The sequence below is a fragment of the Marmota flaviventris genome, chromosome 5, assembly GCF_047511675.1.
Source record: "Marmota flaviventris isolate mMarFla1 chromosome 5, mMarFla1.hap1, whole genome shotgun sequence".
Lineage (NCBI taxonomy): Eukaryota > Metazoa > Chordata > Mammalia > Rodentia > Sciuridae > Marmota > Marmota flaviventris.
This window is the reverse complement of record NC_092502.1, coordinates 64,068,936-64,083,016: the sequence shown is the minus strand read 5'-3', so window position 1 is coordinate 64,083,016 and position 14,081 is coordinate 64,068,936. Positions and strand designations below refer to the sequence as shown.

At 38.7% G+C, this 14,081-nt stretch overlaps 1 protein-coding gene across 1 annotated transcript in view; it reads left to right on the top strand.

Moving 5' to 3' along the window:
* The window catches only part of Stk32a (serine/threonine kinase 32A), an 84,709-nt gene that overhangs the window by 48,454 nt on the left and 22,174 nt on the right, over positions 1 to 14,081 (top strand). Inside the window, exons 4-5 of the mRNA XM_027927890.2 lie at positions 5,043 to 5,080; positions 12,330 to 12,419. Of these exons, the coding sequence (XP_027783691.1) occupies positions 5,043 to 5,080; positions 12,330 to 12,419 (128 nt within the window). The remainder of the gene's footprint in view (positions 1 to 5,042; positions 5,081 to 12,329; positions 12,420 to 14,081) is intronic.

The following is a 14,081-nucleotide window of genomic DNA, read 5'->3' as shown; positions in this document are numbered from 1 at the left end:
CTGCAAGACTTCAACCAAGAGATGAGTGTAACAGCAGATATGTAAATTCTATTAGCAATTTATTGATTGATATTTTTAAATACACAAGACATAAAATATACCATTCTAGCCATTTTAAGTGACAAAGTACATTAAGTACGTTCACAATGTTATGCAGTCATCACCACTATCCATCTCCAGAACTTTTCCATCATCTCAAACTGAAGTTCTGTACACTCATTAAAGATTGAATGGTAATTTTGAGGAATCTATATATTATTTTCAGTAACTATGTTTTAGACTTGTCATGAGTTTCTAAGGGATTGCCATTGGGTTTCAAGAAAAAAAATTAAGAATAGTCTCAAGATTTTTACCTTTAAAATGGGGCCATACACTGGGGTAAGGAATTCTGGACTAAGAGTTTGGTGTTTATATGGGGTAAGGTTGCAGATGACTATCAAAGATTCTGTTGAGGGTATATTCTATTTGTCTCAGTTACTAGGTAATCAGATGGAACCTTCAGGCAGGCAGTTTTATGTACTAATCTGGCACTTCAGGGTCAGTACTGGAAATGCAAATTTGATACACTTAACTACTTGCAATAAAATAATGTTTAAAATAATGGAACTTAATGAAATTATTAGAGTATGTGTATGTCACTTTGTCTATCCATTTATGTTGTGTATGAGACTGAAACTTGGAGAATCCCAACATTGGAGAAAAAAAAATTGTACCTAGAAGGCACCAGTACTGCAGATTAAAGAAGGGATTCTGATGTTGAAAAAAAAAAAAAAAACAGTAAAAATATGGATTTTTCTAAGCCATGAAAATAAAGTGTGTTGGGAGGGAAGGAGTGCTCTATCTCCTGAGAAGTTAATCCCAGTAAGTAACAGTGGCAATTGGATTTGGCACGCTGGAGGTCATCGGTGAACTTGGCAAGAGTAATTGCAGGGAGGAGATGGAAGCCTGGTTAGGTTGGTGGAGAAGAAGACAACAGTTGCCATCTCTGTTTGCTCACCTGTCCGTAACACAATCCAGAGATTTTATTATAAAGGAAAATAGTAAGATGGGACAGTAAGTGGCAGTGGCTTTAGGAGACTCAATCATAACATAAGGAGAAGGAGATGGTATAGGAGAAGGTAAAGACACTTCCTGAGGGAAATCCATGAGAAGGTGAAAGTGGATCAGAGCCCCAGTAGAAGAGTTGGTCTGGAATAGGTGCAGGGACTCTTCATCCAACATAACTGGAGGGAACTAATGACAAATTGGAAGGTTGGTAGAATTGGTGGTAGGTGAGTCCACAAGCCTTGGTTCTTTTCTCTTTGTGAGGTCGGGAGGCCATCGATTGAGAGAAAGTAGACGGAGAGAGGTTTGAGGAGCAAAGCAAAATGTCAAGTGGTCACCTTGGAGAAGGGAAGGATCACAGCATTGCCTCGCACACTGATGCTTATTTGAATGAGAACAGTGAGGGTTATTATGTCTTTTCTTCTATCTAAGTTCAGGTGCTTGGCTACAGCCAAGAAGAATTGGGGGGAGTACAATTCCATAACTTAAGGATTATATTAGGTAAGTACAACTGAAGGCAAGAAAGGTTTTTTTTTTCCAAAGAAAGTTAATAATGGACAATGGAAAAGAATTAGGAATTCTCTGAGAGTCTTGATTTATAAAGAAAAAATTATAGAGTCAATATTGGGTGGTTTCGTTGTAGTAGATAAGACAATTTGGGAATTATGTTGTATAGAAAGTCATGCTGGTCAGGGGTTAGGCCATTGTAATGACTCAGGATGATTAAGGAAAGGGGGAATAAGAAAACAGCTGGGTAGGATAAATGAAAAGATGATTGGAGGTAAGTCAGAGAACTGAGGGCCCAGGGACTTGGATGGAGCATACAGAGAGACACTAAGTTGATCAAGAATGACAATGATATGTAGGTTGTAACCAAACCCCACCATATTTCAACAGAAGAATTTGTCAGTGAATGGTAGGTGTTGCACTTTTCTAACACCTTTTCAATTATACATATGCCGTTAAGAGATTCATTTTTAAAATTAGCTTAATATGTTGGATTTGGACAGTGCCTAGATGGTATTTCTGAATGACTTCACATCAGAGTGCCCTAGAGGATTCTTAGTTTTCCACAGATATTTGGTCCTGTCCACGGAGTCTGATGCCTTAGGACTGAGCTAGGTCAGAAAATCCTCACTACTCCAAGTTTCTAGGTGATTCTGTAGCATATCCAGGCTTGCTGATTACTAAGTTAATCATACTATAGACAGCCAGAAATGAAAGAAACATTTTAGAACAAGTTATGTCATATTTAGATTTACTCCAAAAGAATGAAGTGGCACTAAAGGAAAGCAATGGAGCTAAAATTCAGAACTAGAAATCCTCAACTTGTTCTAGAATTTTAATATAGCATACTGGATTTCTTTTCATTTTTCTTCTTCTGGTACACAAATAGACAATTTTATCATATTGCAGTTTTCCCCATAGTGACTTAGAAGTTACATTATCACATTTTAGAGAAACTGTGTAGTTAGAATCTCAGCTTATGTAATTTATTTTGATGTTTCAAAATCTACTTTATTTCACATTTTTATTAGTTTTTCTCATGTTCTTTCTCTGAACTTGTAGTAAACATGCCCCATTACTTCTATAGGCCTTTATGGCGTGGTCCCTTATGAACCTTTCTCACCCTCTCTATCCCTGAGGGAACTGTGTCTCATCTTTTTGTTATCTGAGTACAGTGACTTACCAAAACAGATGAATAAATGAACATAAGATTGAAGTAGTAAGTATTAAACTAATTGTTGCTTATCTTATCTCTTTAAGTTTCAAGGTAACATCTAGGAAACCTAGTGGACATAATGATATATAGATTCAAAAAAGAAAAAGAATGCTCAGAGATTTAATAGTAAACTCAAAAAATGCCAAATCTACAGCAATACATTCCTCCCAGCAAGTTCTCAATTCAGGCCAAGAAATTTTGCGGCTGGTTTTGCTATACCCAGCTCTCTCCTTCCTGGGCCTTCCCTGGCAGACTGAAAACCACCAGATGTAGCTGGAAAGTGCTTAACACCTGGTTTATCTCTAACTGCAAACTGTGGAGAGGTTTGGTTCTGTCTGGTAGCATTGTGTCTACACTATTAGGATCAGGCTTCTCTGGGTGTCTTTTAGTTACTCAGAACCCACTAGGCTCTATGAGACTGTGGGATGGCATACACCATTAACCAAGAAACCATCCCCAATATCGTGGAGCTCATGAAGGCAAGTGTGATACGGGAAAATGAACACATGTGATAATCGTTCAGATGGAGAGGTACAATGTGTAGTCAGAACACATGGCAGGGATATTTGACCCAGCACTGGGAAGTCACGGAAGGTACTCTGCAGGAAATGGCCGCTGGCCCATGAGGCTAAGGATGAGTCTGTGTTGTCTGAGTGTAGTGGTGAAGGGCATGATTCAGGCGGGGGAACAGCAGCAGGTGTAGAGATGTGCAGGTGAGCAGACACGGAGTGTTTAGAGGATCCCTTGAGCTGTGTGACTAGAACAGAGTCAGATTATGAAAGGCTTTTATGCCACATAAGTTTGGACCTGATAATTCCTGAAGAAATGAGATCTTTCAAAGGTTTTGTGGTGTGTCTTCAATACTGAGAATGCTTAGCCCCAGAAACCTGCAATTAAATGTCCTCTTATACTATCTTTTCAGTAAATTGTTCCCTGCACCAGATAAAAATTTGCCACTGATATGTGAATCCTTTCCAGAATTAATTTTAACAACCTAACCAACTAAATGAGAAGATTTTCAAGATCTGCAAGATAATCTGTTCCACCTGAATCTTGGTGTGCCATATTCTTGTTTCTGTTTTTGAGTGAGGGATTATTAGTCATTATTGCCAAGAAAAGAAGATGCCGGCAATCTTGGTCTATCATAGACCAAGGTCACTTTTTTATTCTAGTAACACAAAAGCCACTTGACCAGACTGAAAATGTGTTCCCAACCCTGTTTCAGAATTTCTTTCCTAATGGCTTTTATGAATCTAGGCTGAAGGGCTTTAATGGTACATTAGGGAAGGGGACTGAAAATCTGAGAGTAGAGAAGGGAGGTCTGTCATGAACCACAATGCTGTTTTCTAATTGAGGAGTACTGCTTACAATTATAATCATTACACAAGTGTTTTGAAAACTCTGTCGGCCATTACTCTTACATTAGCCTTCTATCTTTATTGGAAGAGAGAGGGTTTTGTTCCCCCCTATGGATTGGTTTTTGTTTTTATTTTTATTTTGTTATTTTTCTTTTTCAATTTTTTAAAAATAAAAATGGTATACATATTTAAGGTATACAGTACAATGCTTTGATAGACATCTACATAATGAATAGTATTATCAAGCAAATTAACATATACATCTCACACGGTTACTTTTCTTTCTTTGTGGTGAAGGTACCTGAAATCTACTCTTTTATCAGATTTTCAATATGTGATACTGAAGTATGATAACTAGGTCATCATGCCATATACCAGTGCATGGAAGATTGGTCTCTTTACCCCAAGAATAATTACTAAGTAACTTGTGGACATTAAACCATCATCCTAAAAAAATGTATAAACTCTACAAGTTTAAAATATAACCACATTTCCCCTGTTTTATAGGGTCTTTAAGTTTACATCATTTCTGTAACTCTGGGTTACATAGGAAAATGATGACTAATCTTACTAGTGCTACTTTATGGCATTTGAAATGCCTCATATAATCCTATGGACTAATAATTACATGCTTAGATACAATATGCAACAGCAGTTAAGAGTTTGAATTTTTGAATGAGAGAGACCTAGGTCCAGAGCCCAGCTCTTTCCTTTAATGGCTCTTTGATCTTGAGTGAAGCCTCAGTTTTCAGATCTGCAAACTAGGGATAGTAGCAGTAATTGCCTCAGATTCGAGGAGATGGTGAGTGATGCAGTCCTTTGGCTTCAGCTCTAATTAGCATTGTTTAGCACTTTCACCTTTATCCTTTAGCTCTGTTTGTTTTATTATGAACAACTTTCTCTTTTTACTTTCCTAGGGATATGAAGCCGGACAATATTTTACTTGATGAACATGGTGAGTAAATGATCTATTTGCAGTCAGTTGCATGGCATGCATATAAAACAAGTCATTCTCCCCAGCAAAGGAATATCCCTGATGGAAAAGGTGTCTTGCTTGATGCAGTTGAGTTATATGTATAAACTCCATCTTATGGGTAGGAGGGACAATGTGGGGAAACTATGATTTATAGTAGTAGCTCGTACAACAAAACACCCTTAGATGATATTGAATGTATGTAATGAGAAAGTCATTCTCTACTTATTCTTCCATGATTACTTCTCTTCAAGAAAACCATCACAAGTTGTTTTGGTCTTAGTTTGCCTTAATATTGTATTATACACAATCACCTCCCTTTTTTTTTTCTTCATAAAGACAGAGCAGTTCTCAAGCTAAAAGCCTTTGGTAGATATCAGTCTACACCAAATTAGTGATATTATTTTGTCATTGTGTCTACATGTACACTTTCCTTCTTATCAAGGCAAATTACTTTTACATTGTAGAGGGATATTAAGCATTCTATTAAAAAAAAACTTTTAGTTAAAAATATCAGTGGGTTTAGAGAAAATATGAAGTAATTAGAGTTACATGTGTATATGATACCCAGCTTGATATAGGATGTGGCAACAATCGTGAAGGTGTAAATGAAAGCCTGAAGTTTAAAAACTGATTAGATATCTTCAGGAACAAGCTTTTGTCAACAGTGACCACATGCGGAGAGTCTCTTCATATTTGTTTTCATGTACATTTGGTACTACACCAAGGAAGACCTGTAGGTGCACAGACTGAATGTTATAAATGTTACCATGGCAATAATGTCATGTTCTATATCCAGAAAGCTGCTAGATGAGAGTCCTAAATCTACAAAGCTCTCTACTCATTCAGGACTTTAAAGTGGGACTGAAACTCCAAGTACCATCCATTGCTCATTATTTATTTACCCAGTTCAGTTTTAAACCAGATTTGTCAGACCCCACCTGAGCTCAGAGGGCTAAGAAACACTTTTGTGTATGACCTCTAATCTCAAAGCTCAGGGTCATTATTTATTTATGGACTGTCTAAAAAGATTTTTTCCACTTTCTTCCAGTACCTTATTTCTTCTTTACCTTTACTGCTTCTGACATTTGGGAACAGATTTCCGAGTCTCAGAAAAATGTGAGCAATGTTGAGACTTAGCATGAAGGTGACTTTCATGAAAAATACCAGGTATCCCTGCCTGGAGTAGGATGTAACTTCATCTCTTGTTTTGTTTTACATACACCCTGTGAAGTCTCATAATTGTGGAAATGTGACCTACTGAGGTCACCTTTTAGCAAGAAAGGAAAAAAGTGCTTCCAGCTTTCTAACAGCACAAGGCTGGTCTAGCATGTTGGTCAACTAGAGTGGTTTAGTCCTCATTTGCCACCCCCCCCCCCCCCCCGCCAGATGACTTTGTGCATGGTATCTTGAGTTAGTCAGCTTGTCATCACTGTGGCCAAATACCTGATGAAAACAACCTCAAGGAGGAAAGACTTATTTAATTTCACAACTTCAAAGGTATTCATCCATGGTTGGACAGCTCCATTGCTTTGGGCCTGAGGTGAAAGGGCATGGTGGAAGAAAGCTGCTCAATTTGTGGCAGCCAGGAAACAGAAGGGTGGGGAGGAAGGAGCCCAGGACATGTCCCAAAAGGCATGCACCCAGTGATCTCATTCCTCCAAACCATGCCCTACCTGCCTAGAGCTTGATGATACTACTCTGTTATATTCTGTTTTCTCTGGCTTTCATCTGTCAATGGATTAATCCACTGATGAGGACAGAGCCCTAATGATCCAATCATTTTCTCAAAGCCCCACCTCAGGTCATCACTGCTTTGGGAACCAAGCCTTCAACACCTGGGCCTTTGGTGGACTTTTCAGATCCAAACCATAACACACTTGTTGCTCTATCATTTTCAGAAGCTCTGAGTAGAGGCAGACTGATCTTATCAGCCAAAAGCTTTTAAGATTTGTCTTTCATTCCAAGAACAGTGTTTTAGTCTTGGGTCTCAGACTTGGCTTCATCTTATTTCCACCACGAGGGTACCTACTCTCCTTCCGTCAACTTTTTCCTTCCCATTATTTTCTTGGCAACTTGGTAATTATAGATGAGGAAGCAGGTGGAGAAATCAATTAATCATCAAGTTTAATCACCTTTAGAGACTTCCCTTGTAAAATATGGATTCTGTTATAGTGTAGTTAAGAGGAGGATTCTGGAGTCAGATTGTCTTTCTTCCAAACCCAGTTTGCTCACCCACTAGCTATGAGTTTCAACATGGTACCTAAACATCCTCTGTGTTTTAGGTTTTGTTTTTTTTTTTTTCAGGATCAAACGAATACTTACTTCTTGGGGTCATTGTGAAAACCAACCAACATAATATTTATAAAGTGCTTAATGCAATGTCTGCTGCAAAGAAATCACTCAATAAAAGTTAACTATGAGTACGATTCCAATGAGGTAGTAGAGGCTTTCTGTTCTGGAGAAGGAAACCTGGACTACATCTTGTTTTTTTGTGACTATATATATGACAGGATATATCTGATATGCATCAAGTCGTAACAGACAGAGTACTTACTTGTCTTTCTAAAATAATTATTTTGATTTTAGGAGCAACATACCAAAGATTTTGCTTATCTACTTGTTACATCTTGGCTTAACATTTTTCATTTAATTCTTAACCCTCAGGTAACTCCACCTTCAGTCTCCCATCCTGATTTCCTGCATGTGCACAATAGGCTAAGGCCACTGTTGGTGACCTCTTTGGTCTAGTCTTGGTGGGGCTGAGGCTCTGTTGCTTAGGAATTAGGAGCTGCCACCCCAATCTGCCTGAGAGACAGTTCCAGTGCACACCTGTTTTCTGGTGTATTATTTACGATGACCCCTTTCACTCTCAAGTTTTGGGCTTGAACAATGAATTCAAAGGAGGCTTTTCTCTATTATAGTCCCATCCTGAACTTGACTGGAGAATTGCTCCTGCTTATAAAAGAAAAATTGCTTTGGGAAGGATTGTATAGGAATGGAATAGAACCATCCCAATAAATAAGATTGAAAGCCATTCTCTAAACATTGTCCTAGGAGTCCCTTTCTGGAAAAAAAAAATATATTTTTGAAGTTCATTTCTATTTATTTAGATTCTGAAAAACTAGGACTTCAGACTTTGTTCAGGGACCATAATTAACCACTTTTAAATGAATAAATTCCTGAGCTCCCCCTCCAGGTGATTGTGTAGTTGTTCTTATGAGAATCAGCTGGACCACAAATCAATGCCTAGTGTGATTTTTCTATATGGAGCTCTAATTTGAAAGCTTTGTTCATCTTTTCCCTCCATAATTCTATTTCACTCTTGACAGGCCATCCCATGGGGCTTTTACATAGCTTTTGCTAAAATCTTTTTCTTTTTTTTGTACACTTCCTATACTCATCTTTCCAAGTGAGCTGTGTATTACACTATGCAGCTTATTTTTTAACCTACACCACTCAGTGACAGGCAAGCACTTTGTTTTATTTATTCGTATTGATTCATATTACTGGTGGTTGCTAAAAAATATTGACATTTATTAGAGTTGATTGCAATATCAACTTTTACCAGCATGTGAATGAACATTCCTTGTCCATCTGAATTGGACTAGAAAAAAATGTTTTTAATGTAGAGAATACCTGCCACTGTTCTTCTCAGGGGTTTTATTTACTAGTTCAGGCAGGTCTTGGATGACTCATAATGAACTGTCCTGATACATATTTTCACATTCTACCAATTTAAGGACATCAGCCAATTCTATCAATTCCATAATGTCTAATATTCTTGTGCTTTAATTATTGAAGAAATAAATGCTGCATTCAGACGAACAATAATATATGTCTGGCATATCAGAGACTATGACAATTATGGAATCTTCTAATTTATGTTTCTTATATCATCTAAAGAGAAAAGGCAAAACCTCAATCTGGGGATGAGGAAGAACTGAGCCTGTTATATTAATGGCTTCTCTCCCACAGCATCCCAAAGTGTGCCTAAAAATCAAGTGGGTGGTGTCTTTTTAAAACATATGTAATGCAGAATACTGTACCCAGTCCCACAATAATCTGATTTATTAAGTCTCAGGTAGTACCTAAGGATATGCCTTTTTAAAAAGCATTGTAGGGCTGGGGTTGTGGCTCAGCGGTAGAGCGCTCGCCTAGCATGTGCGGGACCCTGGTTTGGATCCTCAGCACCACATAAAAATAAATAAGTGAAATGAAGGTATTGTGTCCAACTACAACTAAAAAATAAATATTTTTTCAAAAAGCATTGTAGGTAAAATGTGAGGTGCATACTTTGAACACTTGCAAATAGGAAAGAGTTAAAGTTGAGGGCCATGACAACTGATTGATTATGGTGCTCCAGAGTCCCACGCTAATAAGAAAGGTCCTTGCGCTGAGCAGGAAGGGTCAGAGTGCAGACCATGAGAACAAGGATGGCTAAATTCAATGACTCAGTAAGATGAATATAGATTTTAAGGGGATCCTGTCTCAAGCCACAGAGGCAAAAAGGAAAGGCACCCACCTCCGGCAGGGTGCTGGATCAGGAAGTTCTTAGCCTGTACCTGAAAAACTTCATACTAGGAAAGTGCTTTGCAGATGGTTCTTGTGCACTTTAATAGCAGGAGGCTGAACCCTCCCCTGTGACCCAGCACTCAAATTCACTTTTGCAGCCCAGAATGGAACCTGGTGGTTGGTCACCAGGGTGAGCAGAAGCAAAGTGTAGTAATAGCTGGGGGAGCTGAGGCCGAAGGGCCACCATCTGTGGGCCTTGTAAAACTCTGATTTCAATGTTCAGCCCAAGAGCACTAGACTAAAACTTCCTATAGATCCTGGCCCTCAAATGTCTCCTGTACATTTTTTACGAGGCATTCTGGCAGGAGAACAAAACAAAACAAAACAAAACAAAAAAACAAACAAAAAACCCCAACAACTCTGAGCCAGTCAAGAAGTAGTTCTTTCAGGAGATGATATAATACAGAAAGCTTCTGCCAATCTCATAACTCCCACCTGAGCGGCTCTACAACAAATTCTAGATCTTAACTTGAACTCTGGTACTACTGAGCCCTGTGGACATAGCACAAACAATTCATGTATAAAATAGGAAACACCTCACTGAGTTAAAGGAAAAACTTCATGTGACAGCATTTTAAGAGCTGAATTAATCAGACTAATGTAAATAGTTAAAAGACAAACATTCAACTCTCAAATTCAACAAATATATAATGAATATTTCCTAGGGTCTGTTCCTTTTATTAAGCCAAGTCGTCTTTCAAACAGTGATCTCAGATTTTACGAGGTTTTGAAATTACTTGGAGAGTTTGTTTAAACTCAGAGCCCCAGCCCCAGAGTTTCTGATTCAGTAAGGCTGGAGGTAACCCAAGAATTTGCATTTCTAACAAGCTCCCAGATGACTGATGCTCCTGGTCTGTGGGAATCCGGTTGTCTTGACATATTTTACCTTCTACTTCTGCACTAGCATAGATAATCTTAGGACTAAGCTTAGAAAATCTACTCAGGCAAGAGAAGAAGGTTGCTGTTCCTCCTCTGAATCAACTGTGAAATTTGAGGCCCAACTCTTCTACCTATCCTACTGAATTAGATTCTCAAGAGAGTAAAGTCCAGGCATATGTGTTTTGCAAAACTACACTGAAATTTCTAATAATAATGATAAATATCAACAACAAAACACTTACTTTCTGCCAAATGCTGTGCTAAATCTCCCAGAGTCATTAATTTATTTCATTTTCCCTGTAGCCATACCTTCTGAGAACCTTGCTATTGTTAGAGGGCCTAGTGATCTTTTCAAAGTCACACAGCTGGTTAGTAGTAGAAACTAGGCCTAAGGCCATGCAGTCTGATTCCAGAGAACAAGTTGTTAACCACAAATCTTCCAGGCCCACCTAATCTGCATCAAACCTTATGAACTACTGTCTGGTGCTTTAAGTGTAAACCATAGGGAGAAAAAAAAGGGTGCAGGAAAAAAAAAAAAAAGCTATAAACTGTCATAGGGAGAGAGTGGTTGAAATCACCCATTGGTGCCATTAAGGCAAGAATACCTTAATTTTTAATTAGATGAGTGCTACTTTTACTTTTTAAAAATATCATCACATAAACAAAAAGAAAACACAGTTTCTGCACAAAATAAAACCCCCGTGGTGAAGGCAGTGAGATTTATCCTTAGCCATGGACTAAATATTATCAGAGAGCAGACTGTGGGGAGTGAGAACTATAGACCATGGGAAAAGAACTGGACCCCATCCTCCAGTTGCATCTTGGACTCATCAAAGCCACTGACACATATAACTGGAAATGCAGACCCTTCAAGATCCTCTGAAGGCAGATGTTCGTGTGGTTGCCTTGGCTTCCTGCACTGCTCTTTTCTTTCTTGCTATAAATGCAGGGACCCTAGACACTTTGTAGAGTGTGTTCCTGACAAACTTAAGTGTTAGAACCATACTGTGTCACCATGAATGTTATAGCTGAGAGAAACCCTAGAGACCATCTTATCTACCCATTTTTTTTTAATAAACAAAAATTTAGGCCCAACCTAGGAAAAGGATGTAAAATGTACTATGTGCTAGGGGTGGTTTTCAGGCAGAGGCCAGGTCTCCTGGACCCCAGTCTAGTATTCCTCAGAGTCCCTTTAAAAATGAAAGTTGATTTTTTTTTTTTTTGCCCCCTGATTTCCATTTATAATAGTTACTTGGTTGGGGATTGATGGTGTGACAACTTGAGTTCTTCCAACAGCAAACAAACAAGCAGACAAAGCATTTCAGAAAAACAAGGAGAACAAGAATTCTTTCCTGGCTAAAAATATACATACCCATGCTTTTGCTGGCTTGTAGTACTTTGGGATTGTGACACTTTGAATAGCTCTTGGCTGTCTCACTCTTGATACTCATAGCCTAAACAACTTAAAATGCTGCCAATAGACAAAATTTGCCTAAGTAGAATTACCAGAACATGAACTCAACTACCAAGGTTAAGATATTTGGAGGTTGAACTTCAAGTTCAAAGCAGCGACTAGTCAATGCCCTGTCATGCTCTGGCTTCTGAGGAGTTGCTGGTTTAAGACCATGGTGGCCGTGAGAATGGAATAAGTAAGCTTTTATTTCCTGTACCCAGCATATAAGAAAGACTAAGTTTACAAATGCTTTCAGTTAGACAAACGATTATGTCACTGGGTTGAATGGGACCTAACATCTCTGTGGTCTTTCTCTCTCCCCAGGACACGTGCACATCACAGATTTCAACATTGCTGCCATGCTGCCCAAGGAGATGCGAATCACCACCATGGCTGGCACCAAGCCTTACATGGGTATGGGCCTCATGAGTGGCCATAATTACTAAGAGCAAAACTTTATAGTTTCTCATTCCTGTAGACAACATTTACTGCAGGGGACTTGCAATGAGAATGGACAAGTTCCCCTCTGACTTTACCCAGGGAGCTTCTGATTTGATAGGTCTGAGGTGAACCTCACTGTTCTCTATCAGCAAGTACACAGGGCGATCTGAATTCAGGAGGGCCATGGATATCATTTTGAAAGCACTAATTAAGATAGTTTTTTTTTTCCCACTTCTTTACAAAAATATTAATTAATTCAATTAGTGTCCACTAATTCTCTTTGTGTATCCTTGGGGCTTTAGATGCTTGTGAACCTGTAGTGAGCAACACACACAAGGTCTCCACCTCATGCAGCATACATACAGTGGGAGGAGATGATAAAAATACAATGAAACAACAAAGGAAGAAGTAGTAGATTGGTAATAAGTGATAAAAGAATCATTTTAACTATTCATTTACATAAAACTGCATTACATGCATAGGACTGTAAAGTGTACTCAGTTATAATTTTAGATTCAATTTATTTGCCACAATTCCATGACTTCTTCTTTTTAAAGATGAGAGAATTCTTCCTCAGACAGATTAAACAATTTCACATAATATCGTTTGCAGTGAATCAAGGAATTATGTTCATCTTGATATTTGCAATTGTTAAGGGGTAAGGAATAGGGTAGGCATAGGTGGCAAATTACCAGTGAGGTTTCACATTTAATTTTAGAAACAAATCAACTAAAAATTCTTGTATGAGTTGTTAGAGGCTGCTTTCTCTTTATAGGTAGTGTTTTAGCAGAACTTGTCTTAGTTCTGTTCACCTTAAAAAAAAAAAAAAAAAACATGAAGCAAACTGTAATCCTTTGGGGCACATTCATTACTCTGAATTATTCTTTCTTACTATTCCAAAGGCAAATGAGTCAGATCTCAACTAATTATCTGTAAATTCTTGGGGTGACAACAAGAAGAGGGGTCCGGCATTCCATTCTTGGTTACATGGCTGTTTAGTCATTGGACTTGAGGATTGGTCCCTAACTAAGCTAACAGGGCCTAGTTTCCCATGGAGGGTTGATGAGTTTGGGAAAAAGTCTTACTCCTTACTCCAGGAGATGGAGGTATGTAGTGGCTGTGAACCTATTTAGGGGAGCAGCTAGAGGATGCGATCTAGCTTTACAAGCCATGCTCCCACAGTGTGGGGGTATAGGCTGGAAGGAACGGAGGCTCCCATCAGAATGGGACACCAACAGTCCCAAGACACCTTGACTATGTCACACTCTCTGAGGACGTAGCCCAAGGAATCAGCTGGTTTTAAAGCTGGGTAGGTAGTTCCAGTGTGGAGGATTGACAACCTTGGCCAAACCTGTGGTAGAGTCAGCACATTTATGTTCGGTTCCCTCTGCCTCCGCTATTCCTCGTTCACATCCCCAAACAAACAGTGCTTTGTAGGAAACTGATGTGTAGCACCAGATCAATCCTCCATCTCCACACCAAAGCTGCAGAATCCAGTCCTGTGGAGTGAGTGGAGGAGCTTTGAGTCAGATATGAGATTAGTTTCAAAATTCACAGGACTGCATTTTAAACTGTGTAAAGTCTGTGCTGTAATAAGCAAAAGCGATTATAGTTTTTTAGGCCATAGACTGAGCT